Raw genomic sequence first — 22,563 nt, forward strand, 5'->3', positions numbered from 1 at the left:
GTCCTTTTGTATATTTATGGAAAATTGCTGTGTGGGAGCATGGGTGGCGTAGGCTGAACATTGCTAACCAGATTGGCCGTGAGAGATTGCTCAAATATGCATGGATCAAATCTAAAATCTCTTCAGGCATGTTTTTGATGAGGGAACAATGTGGTACAAAGCTCCAAAAGTCGATTTTGCATAAAAAAATAAAACCCTCTTGATTTTAGATTTTTAAATTTTTTTAAACACATACAATTAAACCACATGTTCATATCAAATGTTAAAATAAAATGGCCCTTCTTGGTGCTGTTTGGGACAGTTATTGCATAGGTGGTGAAACCGTGGTAGGAGTTGTCCCTAATCCAGGATAAGGTCCTTTAAATTTGCTTAATGCAATCAAAGACCCCCATACCACATGACAATGCTGTGCCTTTCACTTTAATTATCTTCTCATTGATTACAGCACATGCTCTGCTCCTCTCTGCAGTCATGTTTATACAGTATAGATCTCACAGGTTCTCCGAGTTTAATGCTGTTCTTCATAAAAAGCTACTAATCCAGTCTCAAGATTTGGGGTGTGTTGTGTGGTCTGTGCTGTTTTCCCCCCTCTCTTCTGTGTTTGAGCCGGGAGCTGGGCGGAGACTGGCACCACCTGCTTCTCATCAGGCAATCAAGCCTTCACCTGCAAAGAGAAAAGGACTAAGGATAGAACACTCAGGACCAGATCGTCTTGTCATCTTCGATTTACTTGCTCGTCTGTTCTTTGTGATTCCACTCCTTGGAGCTACACTATCTCCGTCTCCAACCCAGCTCTCCATGTCCGCTACGAACACCCCAGCCATTCACCCTGCGACCCACGACCCACTCCAGGACTACTGCCTACGAAAACGCTCCCAACTGTCTGTTATGACTCCCTTCATTCAATTTCCTATCTATGCAAATAAACTCTATTCTGTTTCCTCGAGTCCTGTCTCTTTGGTCCCCCTGTCAGTCTCTACAACAGTCTCCGGTTCTTCCAGATATTTTTGTGCGGTTTCAATGACCACGTGATATTTAGGTACCATTTTATTTCATTCACAATGCCAGATCATACGCAAACTCTAGTAGTAGTAAATATTGACTTATGGTTCAAAAGATGGACTATCTTTTTGTGTCAGTATTTATCGTGTGTACATTTTATTTATTTATTTTTGGTTATATGGCAAAATTTAAACCGTAAAAGGTTGAATTAATTATTTCTATGACTCATTACAGATGCAAACTAAGTACTAAAAAGTGTTTAATTCTGCTGTCTATGTATTGGAGCTTTTTTTTGTTTTGTTTTGAGAATAGTAGAATAGTTTTTGTGGTTTAAATCTGCTCTTGGGTTAGTGTGTCAGTGGCATAAATTAGTTTCAATATTATCATTGTCTATATTCTTGGTTGACTAAGTACATTTAGCCTATAACCTTCCTTGACATTTCATGAAACAAACATTTTAATAGTAATCCTACTGTGGTTTAGAATAGCTTCATGTTGTGCATACTGCAGATAAACGGTGCACCGCTATATCACTTTTCTGGAGGAGGGCACGCCACCTGCAAGTCTCAATAGAGATTATGCATTGCCTAGAATATATTAAACTGTGGCTGTACCAGAATTTTCTCTGCTTGAATGAGGACAAAACAGAATGCATTGTGTTTGGAACATCCAACTTGCCCAGTATCTCAGCTCCTGGTCTTATTGCTCTGGGTCCCCACTTGGGAGTGAAATTGGACAGCGGTCTAAAATTTGACAAACAAATAGACTCTGTGGTCAGAGCAAGATTTTTTCAGCTCTGCCTCCTGGCGAAAGTCAAACCTTTCTTGAGCCATGGGGACCTGGAGAAAGCCATCCACGCCTTTGTTAGCTCATGCATAGACTATTATAACGCTCTCTACACAAGAATTAACCAAGCTGATCTTCACCGCCTGCAGCTCGTGCAAAATGCTGTAGCTCACCTGCTCACTAACAGTCGCAAACATGACCACACCACCCCTGTCCTGTACTCTTTGCACTGGCTCCCTGTCCAGTTCAGAATTCATTTTAAAATTGTGATGTTTGTTTTTGATGCACTAAATGGCCTTGCACCTTATCTAAATGGCCTTACCCTCACCAACCCAGCAGAGCTCTACGATCTGCTGGGCAACATCTGCTGGATGTCCCCCGGTCCCGGTGCAAACAGTGGGGCGATCGTTCTTTTGCAGTGGCTGGTCCAGAACTCTGGAACTCGTTGCCCATAGAGTTGCGTTCCATCTCTGACCTGCCTCTGTTTAAAGCCAAACTTAAAACTTATTTATTTAGAATGGCTTTTAGCACTTAGTGGCCCTGTGACACTTTCTTTATTTTAATGGTGTAATGTGCTCTGTTGATTTGTATGATGTTTATTGTTTTTAATCGTGTTTTTAACGTTGTACAGCACTTTGGGCAGCTTTGGTTGTTGGAAGGTGCTATAGAAATAAAGATTGATTGTTTGATAGAATATTCCACAGTATGGCATTTAACTTATCTATAACATTTATTCTATTACAAGGGTTTTTTTATTGCTCGAAAATACCTTGATAAACTTGCACTCGTACTGTGAGCGGCCTCGTTTTTCCACAGATCTGACTTATGTCATCTGTCCTGGCAAAGAAATAATAATATCTACATGACGAGTCCTCCACCGGGAGCATCATAGCGAGCAAAGAGCCAATCTAGAGACAGGCTGTTAAAGATGCTGCATTGCTGGTTTAGCAGGGGGCGGGCACTTGGCAACGCTGTCAATCAAACTTGTTGCTAACGCTAGAGAAGAAGGCGCCTGATTTGTCTTTTATTAATGTTCATATTTTCAGTTACAGACACAACAGTGAAGTAAAAATACCAGGTTCATGTAGAATGGGTAAATACAAACCAAAATGACGAGCCTGACAGCAGTAGTTATGGAGAAAAGGGCGCCCATGATCACATCCTATTTGGACTGCAGCGGCTAGCAGGTTAGCTATGTCCATTTATATATACAGTCTATGTAGAGGACCCTGGTATCTGTCACAGTCTGCGCAGCAATCACTAAATGCTGGCGTAGGTTTGATTGCTGGGCCTGGTTTTGGTTTTGGAGAGCCTCCTGAATGCTACACAAACAGATGGACACAGAAGCTACAGTGAGCAGTGTCTACAGTTGGAACTTTCAGCCAGTTGGAACTGCTAGGATCTTGTGTGAAACTGCAAATGTTGGGGTTTGAATTCTTACCTGCTCTTTAGATGCTTCTTCATTAGATTCTTCTGCTCACCGGTTCAAAGTGGCTGCTTTTTTAGTTTATGCAGCCCTCTTCCATGCCAGCACCACCCCTTCAGAACATATTTCACAAACACTTAATTTCTTAAACTTAAGTCTTACTTTGCCAAAACTTAAAGTGGGACTAAACACATTAACTCCACCCACAGCCACAGTCCAAGTGAGCTAATGAACTAGGAAATGCCTGAAGGACTACAGGGGAGGGCGGAGTGGGGGTTCATTGAATTCTACTAGATTGTTCTAGTCATTTCTGTGAGTAACGTTTCATCAGATGTTATGCTTAAAGGTGCACAATGTAACTCTTCTAATGGAGCGTCTGCCACCTGCCAGTCTCCATAGAAATGCTATTCCATTGCATTCAATCTTTCTTCATGGAATTAAGCATGTGACACAAACAAGACTAATTACAGGTCAGATCTGTGGAGAAATATGCATTCGTCCTTCACATGGAGACTGTATATTTTCAGGGTATTTTTTTCACAGTGTAAATGCAATACATGTAATCTGTGTAATACCATAAGGTGGAACATTACAGGCAAAGCAATAACATCTTCATGGAGAAAAGCAGGTGGCCGACAGTTCACCACTATAGGAGTACCTAAGTACCCCCGGCAGCAAGCATGTCTCAATCAACAATCTCATTCATGCATTTCACACAAAGAAAGACGTATTCTGAGTCCCTGAAAAGTGGACTTTATTGAAAGGACACAGAGGAGAGGGACAGAGGACAGAGGACATGTAGCAGGAGGGACTACTCAGTGCATGGCACGTTCTCAGGAGACGACCCACTGTGAGTCTGGGCTCTGTGCCTCTGTGCACAGGCAGAGGGATGCAACTAACACACCTTTACCCAGGCTTTGGCTCAGCTCCCGGAGGAGGAGAGAGTACACAACTGACAACCCACTGCAGCCAGGGATATCTACATGAGGTAAAAGGCCCAGGATTTCACTTGTTAACTGGTCATTAATGGTTCTAAATGACTTATATTCCATAAAACTGGCTTTGTGGAGCTAACCGTGCTGTGAAATAGTTTCTCGTCCAAAAGCATATACCTGCAGATGGATTTGTTTATCCTGCATATTTAGTGTCTCCCTCTACAGAATTCACTTCATCCCACTGCATGATGTCATGAGCTTGTACTCCAGGGTGCTCCTCACTTTCTCTTCACTGAAAGAATTTCTGGTGTAGAGTTGCATTCACTACCCAGCAAACCGGTTTTTATGTTGTAATTTAAGTGGTTTTGCTCTTTCACAGGTATTTGCACCCTCTGCTGGGAACAGTGGTACTTTTCTATAGTTAAATAAAAATACACATCATTTCATTAATTAGTTTAACTAACGTAGAGATCCCTTTAATGCAGTTAGTTGTTACAATAACAGTCTGTAACTATGGTTCTCTGAGAAGAGACCATCTCTTATATAATATAATAGAGAACTTATAGTAACAGGAATTCAGTTATAGTGTGTTTGTCCTAACACTTAATGTGACTTTTGCAATTATCTTAACTGTAACCCTTAAAAGTATAACCTTCTAATTCCTGCCAGTGACTATTACAAAAAATGTGTTATTTACAAACTGACCAACATTTGACGAACAATTACATTTCCATGATCCAGAGTTTTACCTTGTTAAAGCAGAACTAAGTAACATTTTACCCATTTTAAACCTTGTTGTAAGTCTCTGTGATGGTTAAATGTGTATTTTCGGGATGTTTGAAATGTCTGTTGTCTCCTCCCACTGTTTCTGTGCGGAAAACCAGCCTGGCAATATGACCGACACAACCCTAACCTCAGAAATCCTGGCTCTTTTTAAATATTTAGTAATGTTATATGTTTTTGTATATGATTATACTGTCTTATTTCAATAAAAAAAGAAAGAAAATGCTTTTGAGTCTGTTCCCTGACAGTGTAGGAGGGCTGCAGGGGGAGCACTCACTGAAAGTTACTTAGTTCTGCTTTAACACATGTGAATTAGATTGTGAGAAACTGAGCCAAAGCCGCAGAGGAAAAGTGTAAGCGTGAGTTGGCCAGCCAACTTGAGCCTCTATATTAAAAATGTGGAGTAAATCAACCAGGCTAGGATGAGTGAGAAACAATGCTCTAAGTTGGGGAGAGTAGTAGTATTAATAAGAATATTTTACATAGTCAGTTCATACACTCGTCACAGATACAGAGTCAGGGCTCACCAGTGCAAAGGGGTTTTCTAGAAAGATCACACATTTAGAAAGCAGTGTCCTCACGTAGAAGAAAAACTCAAGAAACGACAAATCAAGGTTCAAACAGGAGACCAGAGCTACCGTAAAAAGAACTTCTAGAACGCATGCCTTTTTTACTGTGAACGTGTTCAGTCCAGTCATTTCAGACAGTGCTCCATGTGTGTCTGTATGTGTGCTGCCAGCTCAGGGTCAGGGGCTTCAGGTTTGGTCAACAGCTCGGACACTTTGACACGGAAGAGTTTGTGTGGTACTGATAAGACGTTTTCAGTCAACAGGCAAATCTATTGCTTGGTATATTTAGCTTGGGGTCGGCTTCACTCGTTATTTTCTTTATTCTATATTTGATCAACTTTTTTCCGCTTTATCCGGGGATGGGCGACAGAGGCAGTCTGAACAGGGACACCCAAACCTCCCTCTCCACACAGACTTCCTTGAGACTTCTTCCGGGGACTTCCAAGGCATTCCCAGGAAAGCCGAGAGACATAATCCCTCCAGCGTGTCCAGGGTAATGCCCGAGTCACCTAAGTAAACGCCCAGCCACCCTGCGGAGGAACGTCATTACGACCTCTTGCATCTCCGATCTTGTCATTAAGTCATTACCCAAAGCTCATCTTCACTTGAAACTTTTTGATTTTGATGCGCAGAAGATCGACAGTTTAAGTAACCAATCAGAGAAACAAACAAATTAACTTCACACAGTGCAAACTAACAAGGCTAGTTAGAAAGTTGTTTTGATTCCAAGAAATTCTAGTGCGGTACTTACGGTTTATCGCACGCTTTTTAGCATTTATTTCACTACTCTCCACCTCTTTACCTCGTTTTAATGTCCCTCTTTAGAACACACTGAGTTTTGCTGATGTTAGACCCATTCTGCACTGGATATACAATGTTTTTAGTTTTTTTTATTTTGAAGTGAGTGCCGTGTCTCAATAAACACGAAACGGCTATTGCTAACGTGCTCTAGGTTTGTTTTGCTATGCATCGCCTCAAACTTTATGTGGTCATCTCTGGGAATGCAACTGTTAGTCACGAGATCAGGTCAGTGTTTGGTAAGAAATGATTATGTTCTATTAACACCTGTGTTTGTCGTCTTGTTTTTGCCTGAGATTGCATTTTCTCCCTCGATACAGGTCATCTCTGGAAAAGCGACTGTGGAGGAGCATGACCTACATCTTACCATACGTCTTTTGTGTGCGTTGAATATTTAAAAAGGTGTGCGTTTACATTGTGGTCAAAATCCGAATCTTTGCTTGCCCAATGTCGTAGACCAAACCCAGATGCCCTTCCCCGGTCTGTCAGAACTGCTGTGTGTGTGTGTGTCTGTGTGTGAATGTATCAGTGTGTGGTGTGCTCTTGGGACATCTTCAGCCAGGGCCGGAGTTGTGCATGGGTTTGTTGGTCCTTCTCAGTTGTATTTGTGTGTCTTTGTGTTTTTGATTTCCGTCTGCTCCTCCAAATCCACATCTGAATGCTTTGCTGAGGCTGTCCCTCTTGGCTCTGCGCTCCTCTGCTGAAATGGAGAAAGATTCAGAGTGAATACAAGACTGGCATGTGTCAAAATACAGACATTTTGGTACCACTTGATAGTAACTGCACCTTATTTTACACCTACACCAGATTTTTTTCCCCATGTATTTGCGCTAAATTTGTCAGGCTCTGGTACAGATATACTATATAAGCAGTGAAGTTCGAGGTTAAACTAAGTCTGCATCTCATTACGAAGCATTTCATTGTCCAATAATGAGGAAGTGCGCCATTAGCATACCAGAGAGCTGTGAAAAGCACGTATAAATGATTGAGGGTACGATGTTAGAGTTAGGGCATTAATGAAATAGTTACTAAGCTTGAATGACACTTTATTTACATGTTTTTTTAAGTTTTATAAGTCTTTTTTTAACACTTTGAGTTCTCCCTCTTTGCTTTCCCTTCACAGCACTAACACAACACAGAGTGTGCCCCGCTAATGAAACTATTGCACATCGCGTCAGGTTTGTGAAGTTGCAGTGTATTGTTTTGTATTAGGCTTTTGTATTTTTTATGGACTGGGTGATGTAGGATTGAGGGCTGAGAATTGGACAGAAACTTACAGCTAACCGTAAAGAGGGTTCAAATAGAGCCTGGGACACATCGCTAAATTACTCAAACATGCAGGGATGACATCTACAACCTTTTCAGGCATGTATTTGACAAGGGAATTTTATAACATGGTCAATTTTGCAAAATACCCCATCTTTAATAGGCTTAACATGCTTTATGAAGGCAAATTAAAAGTGTAATTATTATAAAATGTAACCAGAATGTTTTGAAATAATCCTTTAAACTTTTGATTGGAAATAATAGTTTTCGTCAAGTGTTTTTGTGCATCCCTACACAACTAAACTCATCAGACATACACACCGCTGAAGAAAAATAAATCAATAAGAGCTACTTTATTTAAGTGGAAACAGAGATAATTAAACTTCTGAATGTGCAGTTATGACAATAACATACATAAAGTATTCTTTATTCCTGATCCTTTCACTGTCGTCCACAATGGGATAAGGTCAAAGGTAATTACCACCGTACATGAAGACATCAAGAGGTTTTAACATTATACAGTAATACTACAGTACACTTACAAGTGAACAGGGCTGGGGACTCTTAAAAAGGCAGTACCAACAAAAACCTGGTAAAGATCAAATTTAAATACAGGAGAACAAAAAGTCCTTTTGATAACAGGTTTTGGTGTGTGGTGGAGAGAAAGCAGAGCACAATAGATTGTTTCGAGGCATGTCCCCATGCATGAATCATAAAAAAGTACAGTTTTCATTAAAATAAATAGCATTTCATGAAATATATGAAATATATTATGTTTCTGTTTTGTTATTTTGTATAACAATTAATACAGAAATAGATACCAAAAAAGTACATTTCAGGTAACAAAAATGCAGTAACTGAAAAATATCAAATTATACAGAGCCTTCAGAGCAGGGCTTCATTTGAGCCGGAACAAGTCGGAACAGGATCTGGCAACTGTCACAGTGCGTTCCACCAACGGTTAGGACTAAATACAGTTAAAGTCACATGCTTTAGGCTGTGGTGTGCAATGAGCAGCTTTTGAACAACTTTTTGTTCCAATTACTGTAGATCAGTGTCAGATTGAGCCGATACAAGGAGTGAATGTGGGGTTGGGGAGCGAGCGCGTGGGAGGGCATCCATCAGACTGAGCATTGTAGCGTTGTAAACAGCCTTGTGTGAATGAGCAGCTTTTGCGCCAATCCAAATCTGGTCCAAAAACTGTAGTAGAGCCCACACAGTGTGCAGACGAGGGAAGGGGAGGACTGTGTGAGGAGAGAGAGCACCTGGGAGGGCATCTGGACGGCGTGGTTACAGTAGCAGGTGCTGCTGTGACTTGAGTCAGAATGAACACAATACATGTATAAAACATGTTCTCTGACAAATAAAATGGCTGTTTAGATTTGAGCAAGCTTGTGTTGTATTTTGGCCTTCCTCAGTGGCCTTCTGCTCACCTACTGTAAAGTTTTGACCTTGTAAGGACACCGGTCCCAAAGACAGTTTTTGTTCCGGGAAAAGTCTGATTGACAAATTAAATACTGCTTAAGAGGGAAGCAGTTTGATGTTTCTAAATTTAGACAAATCACAAGGAGAACACAAGTAGAATGTAGAAATGATCCAAAAGAGTATGAAAAAAAATTGTGGACATCCTGGATCACCACCAAGTGACATCATGAATGTTTTGAACTCTAGAGGGCTAGTATGTAATTGAGAGAAACAAAAAACAAAAGCAAAACTGTTGAAATATGTTTTAGATGAGAAAAAAACAAAAACAAAACAAAAACAAAAAAAACGTGAAAGCTTAAAAAAGTGCACTATGGATCTTCTGTGGTAGAGGGTACAGATTATAGCTTTGATTATAATCCTCCACATCATGGCACTACATGTATCTAATTCCATGGAGATAAGTAGGTGACCCTAGTAGGCCAAGTTAAACTCATATCAGGGCCGTCACTAGACCCTTTTCACTGGGGCATGTGCTCCAGTATAAATCAGCTCTGCTCCAGTATGGACAGAGAGTACATAATGACAAGAGTCTGTGTGTGCAGATCCATACTGTACAGAGATACAGATTATAGATGACACTTCTTTGATGCATGTCGGCCGTAACCAATGGGCGGGCCAGACACAGCGGGTGAGGGGGGGTCGAGACAAAGGATCCTCCACTTTAAGTCACTTCAAGTCAGCACAATAAACATCTCCTGAAACTTTGGAGCCAACTTATAGGAACTTTCTTTAAGCAGTAAAGTGCATTCTAATAAAATTAAAGTCACCACACAACAAAAACAAAATATTTAGCTATTTTAGACCTCATTGCTGCAGATAACACTATTATACAATCGATCATGCTCCCGTTGTCAAGACGACTGTAGAAACAGTGGCAGAAAAAGTCTGATAGTTTAGATTTGAAGGAGGCGGTGTAAAGTCTGGACCTTGGTGAAGTTTCAGGTGTGAATCATCCCTAATCATCAGCCTAATGAACAGATGATTCACTCGGCCTTGACACTTACTCTTAACACATAAAATCTTCTCAACACTTTTCTTTTGTAGAGGCATTGATTTTTTTTTTTTTTTTTTTATTAAAACTCAGTGTTATTGCATTTGAACTGGTCACAGCACAGAGTTAGTGAGTATTTTAGCTCTCACTCAGGCCCTAATCGAACACTCCTTTGGGTTAGCTTTAAGATTCTGTGAACCCTTCCTCATCCAATTCTCCATAAATATGCAAAAAACATGAAACAAAACTGTATACAGCAATTTGACCCTGTCTGTAGCGTATATAGCATTTTCAAAAACAATAAAAGACAACATGGTGATCTAAATATGTTATGTGTTAGCAGTTAACCCCACAGAAGTAAAATACTAACCCTTTTTAACAAAACGTAAAGTTGCAGACTTGAAAACAGCGCGCTTCAATATGCACCAAAACTTTTCTTACTAATCACAATCATAATCTTCTTTTCCAAACAGACTTCATATCCGTCATTGGGTGAGACAGCTTTTGAAAAATGGATGGATTCTTTTGCAAATCAGGTCTAAATTTAGAACAGAACCGATTGGAATGCACGGCCCAGGTTCAGATGCAGTCAGGTGAAATGAGATTGTTTACTGTGCCATCTGCCACCTCTCGACAGGTGCGGCTCCATCCCATAATATGAGGGGAGGAGAGCGGCGCTGATCGGGCCCATGCTGCACAGTTGTGTCTGACAAACTGTTGGCTTTGTGTAGAGGGACCGACTCCAGGCAGTTAGCAGTGGCTCCCAAAGCAGAATGAAAGCTTTGAATAGATTTGCTTTGATAGGTTTGCAGGTGGAATTAGGCCTGTCACGATAACACATTTTGAAGTGCGATATACTGCAGAATAAAATATACACGATGGATGATAATATTGAAACTAATGAATGCCACTAACACAATCACCCTAATGTAGATTATCTCTGAACATGATTTGAATAACAGAACACACTACTTTGTTTGTATCTATAATGAGTCGTCAAAGTTATTTATTAAACTCTCTACTGCTCAAATCTTACTAAGAAAAGGTATAAGAACCAAGTTTCCCGGTTTGACGAATTTTGGGTTAACTCTATTCATACGTTTTCTCACACAGGCCGTTTGTCAGTAGAATTTTGGCCTTACAAATTAAATTAACATATCATTTATCGTGATTAGAGATAAACGTCAAACAAAAGACCGTGTATTACAAAGATTGGGGTTAAGGTATACTTTATTGGCCCTGTAGGGAAATTAGTCTTCTGCATTTGACCCATCATAAGAATATGTGATCCTATATAATTAATAATTTCATAATAATAATATATAAATAATACATTAGTTGCAATTAATTTGGAATCAACAAAGCAGATAAAATGTCATGCACATGGAAACAACAACACTATGTTTGGGCAAGATTTGAACCAGATAACCTCTGGCTTCAGGGAGCATACAACTGTGCCACTGATGTTGCCCCCAAAATACAGGTATTTACAGTAAATTATGACTAGTAAATCATCAGTTGTCCATTTTGACAGTGTTTGAAAGACACTAATGGGATCTTGGTGATATTGGTTTAAGTTGTTTTTTTTTGTTTTTGTTTTTTTTTTTTTTTTTTTTTTTTTGTGGAAGAAAGTCATATGGCTGTATCATAGTGTTGTCACGATACTAAAATTTCAAACTCAATTTCGATAATAAGGAATAGACTCGATACTCAACACCAATTCCGATACTGCGATGATAGTAAAAACACAACAGAATGTCATTTTCAACATTAAACCATAGTATTTTCTTTTATATTACCACGTGGTCTTATATCTGTGTAACCCCTCAGTCATCCAGGTAGGCTCCATGGGTGTATATTAGTCTGTGTGGTCTTATACTTGTTCTGACACACCCCTAGATCATTCTAAAGCTATTCAGGAATGGTTCATTTCTGTCCTGTGAATAAGAAATGAATATCAAGTTTTGATTGAGTTTTATCATCGATGAGTATCTGATTTTGGATGATATTTTTGACAAACCTACTTTTATTTTGATCTATTTATTTCTTAGGCGTCCTGGTTTTGGGTGTTGAAAGCATGTTCCCACTCACCTCCTCTGTGTCCGTTTGCTTTTTCCTCTCTCCAGCTGGCTGCTCTGGCTGGTTGTGCCCACACTCGCTCCCATCCTGCCTGGGACACTGTGGTACCGCCGCCTCCTCTCTCCGTGCTGTGTTAGCTGCTGACTTTGTACCCGTGACAATTCTCTGAACTTTGGAAATGTCCTGTAGAGAGAGCACATCAAAGCAATTGGAAATAAATTTAATTAAAAGTCAATTCCAATCATGTAGTTTAAATAAGTGAAATAAAACTGATGGTTGAACAAATGTTTGCACTGTCCTAAAACCTGTGATCTAGTTTTTGTCCCTGTTTTATAAGGTTTTCATGTCTGGTTTTCAAATGATTAACGTCTTAAAAGTCAACGAAAGACACCCCAAACTGACAAATTTCAAAATCCTACAAAGTACTAAGTAAGCTTTATGATTTTGTTATTATTACTATTGCTTACCATACCAATGTTTCTAAAAGTCAATTTAAAATCACATATTTAAAGCAAAACATGAAAAACAGAAGTAGTACATTTTAAACGGTTTGCAGTGGTCCAAAGTTACTTCCCACTTACCTTATGCATTCTGAGTGAAGTAGAGTTTTACCAGCTCTGAGTTTTGGCCTGACGATAAAGCTAACAACAACTAGCAGGCTAACACACACTTTCTGACCATCGGACAATAAAATGCTTTCTAATTAGATGCACACAGCGCACAGTGGACTTATTGTTACCTGAAGATGTGAGACAGGCCTCTACTTTGAAAATGTTCAGGGGTGCCCAAACTATGGCCCGGGGGCCCAATGCGACCCTCAGACCAGTTTTTATTGGCCCTTTATTGGTACTTTTAACAGCAAATTAAACTATTCCTGCAACTATAACCTCAAACATTACATTGCAGTGTGACACAGACCTAAAATGGATGTGTTTCAAGCCTTGTTAATACACAGCGGCTCTGTCAAAGCTGTGTATAAAGCACCACACTGCATTGCTCACCGGTCCGTGGCCCTCCGCTTCGAATATGTTTTAAGATGTGGCCCTTGATAAAAAAATAAAAATAAAAAAAAAGTTTGGGCACCTCTGGTTTAAATCCAAGCTCGAAAGGGTTCTGTTTGTGCATATGAAAGAAGTTTTTTATTCTGCACTCTTTTCTTTTAAGGTTAATTTTATGATGATTATTTATGTTTCGATTTGTTTGTATTGTGATTCTTATTCTGTGAAGCACTTTGAATTACTTTGTGTACCTTGGCTTGTCTTGCCTACTCCATCTGTACTGGGGCATGGCCAATTTTGCTCAAATACATGAAAAAAAAAAAAAAATTGGGGATAGGACCTTTAAAAAGTAAAATCCGCTAAATAACTACTGACTGTAAAGAACTTTCTAATTTCCTCAATGATTCAGCAGCTGGAGTTCTAACAACCTTTGCTAGAATACAAAAGATTACCATTTTTTTTAAGTGATTTAACTGATTCTATTAAAATTCTGAACTGTTAATATCACAGATCATTTACATTTTTACAAGGCCGATAAACCATTAAAGACTATATTTTCCCACATAAAAACACAAGTCTACAGAAGGTATCCAGGAACTAGAACAAGTGAATAATTCCATTTTGACAGAAATATCAGCCCGAAGCATAATTCTTCTGAGATGTTATGTCGTCAGTTTTGCAGAAGGCGGCGCCCTCTTTAACTGGGTCAAAGTGGCCTCCTGGGGCTTGAATAGAAGATGGTTTCCTCTTCACTGTCCTCTCCTGTGGCTCTGAGGCATCACAGTGGACAGTGGTCTGAATGGAGGCTATTTTTAGACTCTTGACAGGCTCCGACTTCACACAAACCCAATGCAATGAAGCAACTGGGGACAGGTTTGGATTTTGTCAATGCGTTTTTCTAAAGGTGTGGGACTGGTCTAAGATGTGTGGGATTTCGGATCAGATATTTCTTTCAAAATAGTGAATAGATCCATCACGATAACAAATTTTGAAGCACAATATATCACTACAAAGACATATTGGGATAAACGATAATGCAGACTACTTTATACCACTAAGATTTAAATAATGCAAATAGACCGGTTCCTTAAAAGACATGAGTAGCAACCATAGACTGTATTTTTTGTGTTTTTTATTCTTTCTTTACTTTCTTTTAGCGTCGAGATGTTGTTAGCTACTAATCCAAAACAGGTGTGAGGCCAGACCTCACTGTGATTCTCTGTAAGGTTTGGTTTGAAGCAGATGCTAGGGCTAACAACACTAACAGGACATGGATGCTACTAGCCGTTTGTTTTTTAGTGGCTAGCATGACGGTGAACTGAAGAAGCGGCTTGGATGAGCAGCGAAACGTCTTCACCCCTACAACGTTTTGTCCAGTTGACAGATTTTATTTTTATTTTGTCATAGACAGTATATATAAATGGACATAGCTAACATGGTAGCCGCCACGTTCCAAATAGGAAGTGAGCATGGCTGCAGTTCCAGCTCCGTCGACTCTGGCTCCAATTCACTTTACATTGGAAAACTGTCGCCCTTCTCTCCATAACTGCTGCTGTCATGCTTGTCATTTTGGTCTTAAAATGTTCGTATCAACCCGCTCTAGATGATCCTGGTGTTTTTATTATTTTATTAGTTTTTTTTATTATTCCGTGATTGTGTCCGTGATTCAAGATATGAACATTAATAACAGACAAATCAGGCGCCTTCTTTCCTCGAGGTCGCTCCTGCTAGCGTTAGGTTTGATTGACAGCATTGCTAAGCATCCACTTCGAGCTAAATCAGTGGTGCGAGCATTAAGGGACGTTACCTTCAACAACCTCACTCCGGATTGGCTCTTTGGTTGCTATGATACTCGCGGTCAGAATTCCAAATATGAAACTGGGCTCCAAATTCACCCCTAAAACTGCTAAACTCCATGAACTTCATTTTGCCTGGAGCCGAACGCTAAGGGTGACGTCACACTCGCTTAGTTCACTTCTTTATACAGTCTTCGGCTGCAACCAGTAAATACTTCAATGTTCTAATAATTAGCCATAAAAGGGACTTATTCACCCCTCTACAGCTCAAATCGTATCGTATTACAACAAAAATACCCCAAATCTCCCTAAAACTCATGATACATATTGAGCCTCATGATATATTGTTCCAGTGTTCATATATTGAACGATAAGTCGATATAATAATTAATGTGACAGGCTAAATAGGTACTCTTCACAAACCACTGAGCTAGTTCCAGTTGCCTCAAAAGTACAGATCTTCATTTGCCATTCCTTCTCTATGGGGTAATAGCCTGGCATCGCTAAACTAAATCAATAATTTAAGACCACAGAGCAAACAGTGAGTTACAGATGATAAGACCTTAATGTACAGTGTAAATAATTCACCAAAAGATACGTCTGTGTTTATAAAAGTAGGCGTTGTGTCTCAAAGCTAATGCTAACCTAATATACAACTCAAAATAGAACATCAAAAACTATAAAAATACAACTAATGGCAAGTCGATTGTTTCTGTATGGAGAATAGTTCCGATTGCAGTGCGCTTTTAACATTAATAATTCAATTTTATTTCAGTTAGCTTTGCGTTAGCTTAGAGACAGAAATGGCAACTAAACCAAACACATTTCCCTCTGGTGAAGCAGCTACATCACTCGTAACGATCTGAACATGCTGTGATTATTTACTTAGCTCTAAAGCTGAAATTTACCCAACATTTTTCTCATAAATATGTAAATTGTGTTCATTCGTACAAAGGCAGAGCGTTGTGACAAATATCAGACCACAACACGATGTCTTCATCTAAATATAAAAACATTTCATCTATAACCAACCATAGACTGTATATATAAATGGACATGGCTAACGTGCTAACCGCCGTGTTCCAAATGGGAAGTGATCACGGGCGCGCTTTTGGCTCCAATCTATTTTAGAAAACCGTCTCTGTAACTACTTTTGTCAGACTCGTAATTTTGGTCTTAAAATGTTCGTATTAACCCACTTTACATGATCCTGGTGTTTTTATTTTGCTATTGTGTCTGTAAATCAAAATATGAACATTAGTAACAGACAAATCAGATGCCTTCTTTCACTGAAGTTGCTCCCACTAGCGCTAGCAACAGGTTTGATTGACAGCGTTGCTAAGCGAATGGGCGTTACCTTCAAATGCATCGCTCCAGATTGGCTCTCGGGTTGCGATGATACTCGCAGTTGGAATCAAATATGGAAATCGGCTCCAAATTCACCGTTATAACTTCTAGCCTCGATGAGCTTCATTTGACTGGAGCCGAACGCTATGGGTGACGTCACACTCACTTAGTCCACTTCTTTATACAGTCTATGTTCTCAACTTGTAAGAAAGAGCCATGTGAGTCACTTTATGATGCTTACGCTTCACTTTGTATCTGAAAATCTGCTCTAAAGCTGTGCAATTGACCAAAAATCGTGAATATTACTATTAATGCTGTGCCAAACGGTTTGTGAGAGCTGGAAACAAGTTAGATTGATTTAAGCAGCTACTTCCTCCTTGCACAGTTTGAAAATCAGATACCCCAGCTTTATCTATTGATGTATTTTAGCGTGACTCTGCTAATTCCCCATAGAGTATGAATGGGATGGTAAGTGAACATCCGCACTTTTGATGCAACTGGAAACAGCCAAGTGGAATCGTGAAAAGTGCCTACAACATAAAACAAGCATGCAGTGCCATTTAAAAATTTAATATCTTCAGATTCAAGAACTTTCTGACTATACACATTGGCTATCCAAACATGTGCAGTGTTTTGATGAGGAATGCGTTACTTTCATTGACTGGGCTCCTCTCGGCTCCCTCCTCAAACAGCTCTTCTCCTGCTAAAGGGATTAAACTGGGATCCGTTCTGCTGTGATTGTGAGTGTGGAGGCTCAGACAGGACTCACATGCTATTATCAACTATGCACTAAACACAAGTGAACACAGCATAAGACAGTCTGACGCCAACGGACCACAGATACAACTGGATTAGAGGTCAGTCTGTCTACATCGCCAAAAGCTCAAAATGCTCTGTTCCACCTTGTGATGTCACTGTGGTAGTTTTCAAGTTAACAGCTACCTTTTAATTGTTCAAAAGAGATTGGCATTTCCTGGTCTGAAATTATCCAAATGATCTCTAGTGAAGGTGTATGGAGTTTAAAAACACACTGGAGCACTTCCTGTATTACCACATGACATCACAAGGTGGTTTTCTGTTTGAGAGAAGAACTCAGCCTTAATATGCAGGGTTTGTGTATTAAACATGTGTGAATGAAACTAAATTCCAGGTATGTTTTTGATATGAACAGCAACATTATAGAAAATATAGTAATATGGGCCCTTTAAGCCAGCGGTGTCCAAATGTTTATCATTAAGGGCCACAAATAAAAACACAGACAAAGCTGAGGGCCGATTGAGGGTCATAGTCTGGTCACCAATACAGTGAATACTTCAAATCTGTGTGTTTATTACAAGTTAGACTGAACCACTAGACCTTCACCTGGAAGCTTGAGGACCAAGAAAAATTGGTCTGAGAGCCGCATTTGGCTCCCGGGCCACAGTTTGGGCATGCCTGCTTTAAGCGTAACACAGATGTAATGTTAGGTTTTGCAATGGAGATTAGAGTACAAAAATATAAAATTCATCAAGATACTGTTTTTTATGGAGTTTATGTTATCACATGTTAATACACCCATTAAAGGTGCTGTACCTGATTTTTACTGTCTTAAAAATGTGAAAAACAGAACTAGTTCATATAAAAGGGTTTGCAGTGGTCCAAAATCATTCCTCACTTATCTTACACACTCCTAGCATACTAATTATTCACCTGGATGAGTTTATAAGCACTTTTCACAACTTTCAGAGGCCAGAGTTTCGCTATCACGGTAAAGTTAACAACAGATAAGAAAATGCTTTGTAATTAGATGCAGACAGTAAATAGTAGACATATTTTGACATCAATAGCTGCTAATAGAATATATCTGCACTGGGACAAGACAAACTTTGCTCAGATACATGGAGGGAAATCGGGTACAGAGCCTTTAAAATTATAACAGGTTGATAACAAATTTGAGAAGTTGTTGGTTGCCATTTTGCTTTTTGACTTGCTCCTGAGAGGCACTTTTCTGTCATAATAATCACTAAAATACCAACTTTGCTCTATTATTATTCAAGATGATAATTAAAAACAAGCTCCACTCATTGGCTTTTGTTCACCAGTGACACTCTACATTCTATTATGTATTCATTTTTTGCGACTGTTTCTCTCTACAATGTGGCAACCCCGGTGACTGTCTGCGTTTGCCGTACCTTTGCGTGTGGCTGCTGGAAGGTGACCCTGGAGCTGTTGAGGAGGGGCGAGTATCTGAACAGAGCGCTGGGGTTGCTAGGGAAATGCGGGCTGCCAGCCTGGTTGTTGTTGTGGAGAACAGCCGAGAAACAGATGTGAACTGTGTCTTTCAGTGCCTTTAGCTGAGACTCCTGCAACATAAAGAGGTTAAAGTGTGTTAGACAGGTTAGATTACTCATCTTCCCCACAATGAGTATAGACACTACAAGTAAAAGGTTTGGTCTCACGTTCTCATTCAATGTTTGTTTTTATGTTTACTGCTTTCTACATTTTACATACATACTGAACACATCAAATATATGAAGCAAGATGTAAGGAATCTTTAAAAATGCATTCAAATCCGTAAAGTAGCCACCCTTTGCTTTGTCGACAGCACTGCAAACATTTGGCCTTTTCTCAATGATCTTCTCTGAAACGACGTGTTTTGTCCATAGACTGCATAAAGAAGTGGACTAAGAGAGTGTGACGTCACCCGACTGTGAGTATCATAGCAACTAAAGAGTCAATCTGGAGCGAGGCTGTTGAAGGTAACACCTCTTGCCGCCCATAACACTGGTTTAGCAGGGAGTGGGTGCCTAGCAACGCTGTCAATCAAACCTGTTGCTAACGCCAGCAGGAGTGACCTCGGGGAAAGAAGGCGCCGGATTTGTCTGTTATTAATGTTCATATCTTGATTTACAGACACAATAGCAAAATAAAAATACCAGGATCATTTAGCGCGAGATAATGCGAACATTTTAAAACTAAAATGACGAGCCTGAAAGGAGCAGTTACAGAGAGAGGGGCGACAGTTTTCTAATGTGAAGTGAGTTTGAGGTAGAGTGGATGGAGTCGGAAGTGCGCCCATGATCACTTCCCATTTGGAACGCAGTGGTTAGCAGATCCATTTATATATACAGTCTATGGTCTTGTCAGAGTCAAAAAATGCCAAAAGTGCAAATCAGGGTTCAAAGTAAAAAGTGGCTATTTTGAAGAATCTAAACTTGTAGTAATGTTTGTGTACTACATTACATTTGTGTTCTTCATACTTTTGATGCCTTCGGTGAGAATCTATAATGTAAATAACCATAAAAACATCAAACAAATCTTTTGAATGGTAGTGTAAATGAAATAAGCTTAAACATTAAACACTAGCTTACTCATTTTTCTTTTATTGTAAGTAACTTTTTTTCTACCTTATCCAGAGCAGTCTTCTCCAGTTCTTCTTTGGCTGCTGTCAGTTTCTGTTCCAGGTCCATGAGCTGCTGCCCCTGCGTAAAAACAGGGGTTGTTAAAGTGGAACTAAACAGTAAATCACTGCAAGTTCAAGTACTGTGTGACATCACGCATGACTGCCCTGTTTACAGCCAGGTGTTTCTGATTACAAACACCTGACTGCACTGTTCCTCGTATGTCCAGACCTTGCTCCTCCTCCCTTCTAACTCTCCCCTTCGTTTAACGGCTCTTTGAAATGTGGTTTAGTCCAACTTTAAGGAGTGGGTTTATCGTTGGTTGATGATATTGTTGGATGATTTTTAGTGATATTTGATTCCCATTGATTCAGTGCTACTCTATATGGACGCTTTTCCGCACACACTTTTCGTATTAGTCAGGTTCTGTCATGCTTTGAGTGATGGACAGATGGAGTTAACCAATCACAGTGAAGTGTCCAAAGACGTTTGTTGTAGTTACAGTTTAGTTACAGTTTTGGTATAAAGCTACTTTGTATTCATGAATAAGAAAAAGCAACAACATATTTTTAGGAAAATCGCTCACCCCTACTTCACGTTACTGCTTTGGGATGGTTGCGTTCAGATTAAAGCATTAGTTTCCATGGAGACAAACAGGTTTAGCTCTTTCCTTAATAATCAGGGACCGTGTATAAATTCATTCATTTTAGTGAAAGAAAAGATTATCTATACCAGATTTAGCTACTGCATGTTTTTCCAATTTTTTTTTTTTCGTTTAAAAAAAAAAAAAAGAACATCAGTAATTGAATACATGTAAAACGTATAAAAATAATGCCTGACTGTGGAAGAAGCAGGTGGCAAATCACCGCCAGAAAAGTTACATAGCATACCTTAAAATTTTGGAATAGTCTATGAAGTGATAGCTGAGATTTCTCTGCTGGAGGCTTGGAGAAAGAGCTGGTTGTTTGTGACTGTGTCCTGATATAGTGTGTGCAAAACAGGCCCTCAGACTGTGACGGATTAAACTCTAAACAGAAGAGACTTTAGTCAGAAATAAATGAAATGCAATTTGATTTTAAACTGCACAATCAACTCAACTTAAAAATAACTCGGATGTTTCAGTTGTTTTAGTTACAAATTCTGCTTTTCCATTCAGTACAAATTCAATTGATATTTCTCATATAATAGTCATTTCTATATATAATTTATGTTCTCACAGCTCTTTACACGTGGCAAAGGGATGGTCTGATGGAGTTTTTTCAGCAAATTGATTGCTGAGTTTCAGATGACATCACAACATATACAACTAACAACTTGTATACATAATCAGGTTCAGCATTTGTGAATTAACATTTTTGATATTTCAGGGGAAAATACAATGTAACCAATACTTTACAGTGAGATCACGTTGGAAGTGTACTGTATGTATTTCTATGGTGCAATGTTCAGCAGTTACCACGGTCACATGATGCACACATTAGCAAACACAGCCTGATAAGTTTTATTTAAGTGTTGAAACTCAAGAAAAAATATACAAAATGGAAGTCTGTGGTCAATCCGAGCATTCATGGTTCTGTTTAGATGTTTGATTTTGTACCAAACAGTGAGAGTGGATGAAAAACAGTTCGCTAATGACAGTTAGCTTGTTACTGTAATATCATTTGAGGGGGATTTGTTTAACAGCACAAATCAGATCACCTGTTGTTGTTCCAGCTAAGTCGATTCTTTATGGTCAGATTGTGTTAAAACAAAGCTCAGATTAAATTCTAACCTGAGTAACAGAGCTTCATACACAGCAGAGCCTCCAATTAGCATCACACCCCCAGGGAATGTTGATGACACCAACTGCCAATACAGTACCAACACTGATGGCAAGCCTTCAGGTGGAAGTTAGGTTTTGGTTACGTTTACAAATAAACATTTATCTTTTGTAGAAATGATAACATAAAGAAGGTGCTTGGCTCATTGTATTTCTGAAGCCAGTTGTGCTCGAGGGGCGTGTGTAATGCTCGTCAAAATCAAAAAGAGAAAAAAATCCTGCACTCATAGTAAGTGAGCTTTATTTACAGAGGAGCAGCAACGTTTCAGCAACTAGGCCTTCATTAGGCAATTTTTTTTGTTTTTTGACCCATTGGGCATTGCGGCTTTTCTAGCGCAGAATTGAGCAGACTTGTTTCTTTTATTAAATCCTTTTAGAATATTGCAACATTTTGAATGTGCAAATTATAACATATTGATCCGCGGGTGTCATTGATTATAACTGTATAGAAGACACAAGCACAACAGGCCTTTATTCATTTTTTTTAGTGTTCAAAAATAAAAAATCTCCAAATGTAGCCAAATAACCACTCTGCACTGCTTTCAGATGATGGACTATAGGGAGCAGGGAGTCTATTTTCTTGTGTAACCAGCCGGCTTTGCTCAACACAAATTGATCAAACCACTTCAGGGCATGAATCTAAGTGCAAGATGTTGAACTTTCTCCTCTGTCAAAGTGAGCACTGATAACTACAGCAGTCTGCCTCTCTGAGCATTGTGAGAGTGTTGTACCCAGTGTTGTGTGCAGTCAGGGTAAGCAGAGGTGAGCACTACTACATTTACCTAAAAACATTTAATTATCTATTTTTTATTTTATTATTATTATTATTATTATTTTTTTTTTTTAATTGTCTGCTTAGTTTTCAGACACCATGCATCTACTGTACTTGAATCATATATTTTGATTTTGTAGTTTAGGCTTTTTTATGAATGATCTGACTCAACAAGAGATATTTTAAAAATAGATACAGTGCACTGAGTAAGGCCACTGGTAGTGACTGTGTATAATGGCAATTTCAAAATGCCAGAATTGGGACTTGAACCAGCAACCCTAGGAATCCTGTACTATTGGAGCTGTTGATTGAGGACACTGGTTTCTTTGCT

General features: G+C 39.3%; 1 protein-coding gene across 2 annotated transcripts in view; it reads right to left on the reverse strand.

Moving 5' to 3' along the window:
• Positions 1-3,952: 3,952 nt before the first annotated feature.
• luzp2 (leucine zipper protein 2) overlaps positions 3,953-22,563 on the reverse strand; it is a 152,120-nt gene continuing 133,509 nt past the window's right edge. Inside the window, exons 8-11 of one of the 2 annotated variants that reach the window (XM_033991777.2) lie at positions 19,648-19,722; positions 18,433-18,603; positions 12,133-12,303; positions 3,953-6,999 (exon numbers count right to left, since the gene is read on the reverse strand). In XM_033991777.2, the coding sequence (XP_033847668.1) occupies positions 6,895-6,999; positions 12,133-12,303; positions 18,433-18,603; positions 19,648-19,722 (522 nt within the window). In that variant the 3' untranslated portion in view covers positions 3,953-6,894. The remainder of the gene's footprint in view (positions 7,000-12,132; positions 12,304-18,432; positions 18,604-19,647; positions 19,723-22,563) is intronic. The other variant, XM_055229027.1, reaches the window with a different exon arrangement.

The sequence above is a fragment of the Periophthalmus magnuspinnatus genome, chromosome 3 (assembly GCF_009829125.3).
Source record: "Periophthalmus magnuspinnatus isolate fPerMag1 chromosome 3, fPerMag1.2.pri, whole genome shotgun sequence".
Taxonomy (NCBI): domain Eukaryota; kingdom Metazoa; phylum Chordata; class Actinopteri; order Gobiiformes; family Gobiidae; genus Periophthalmus; species Periophthalmus magnuspinnatus.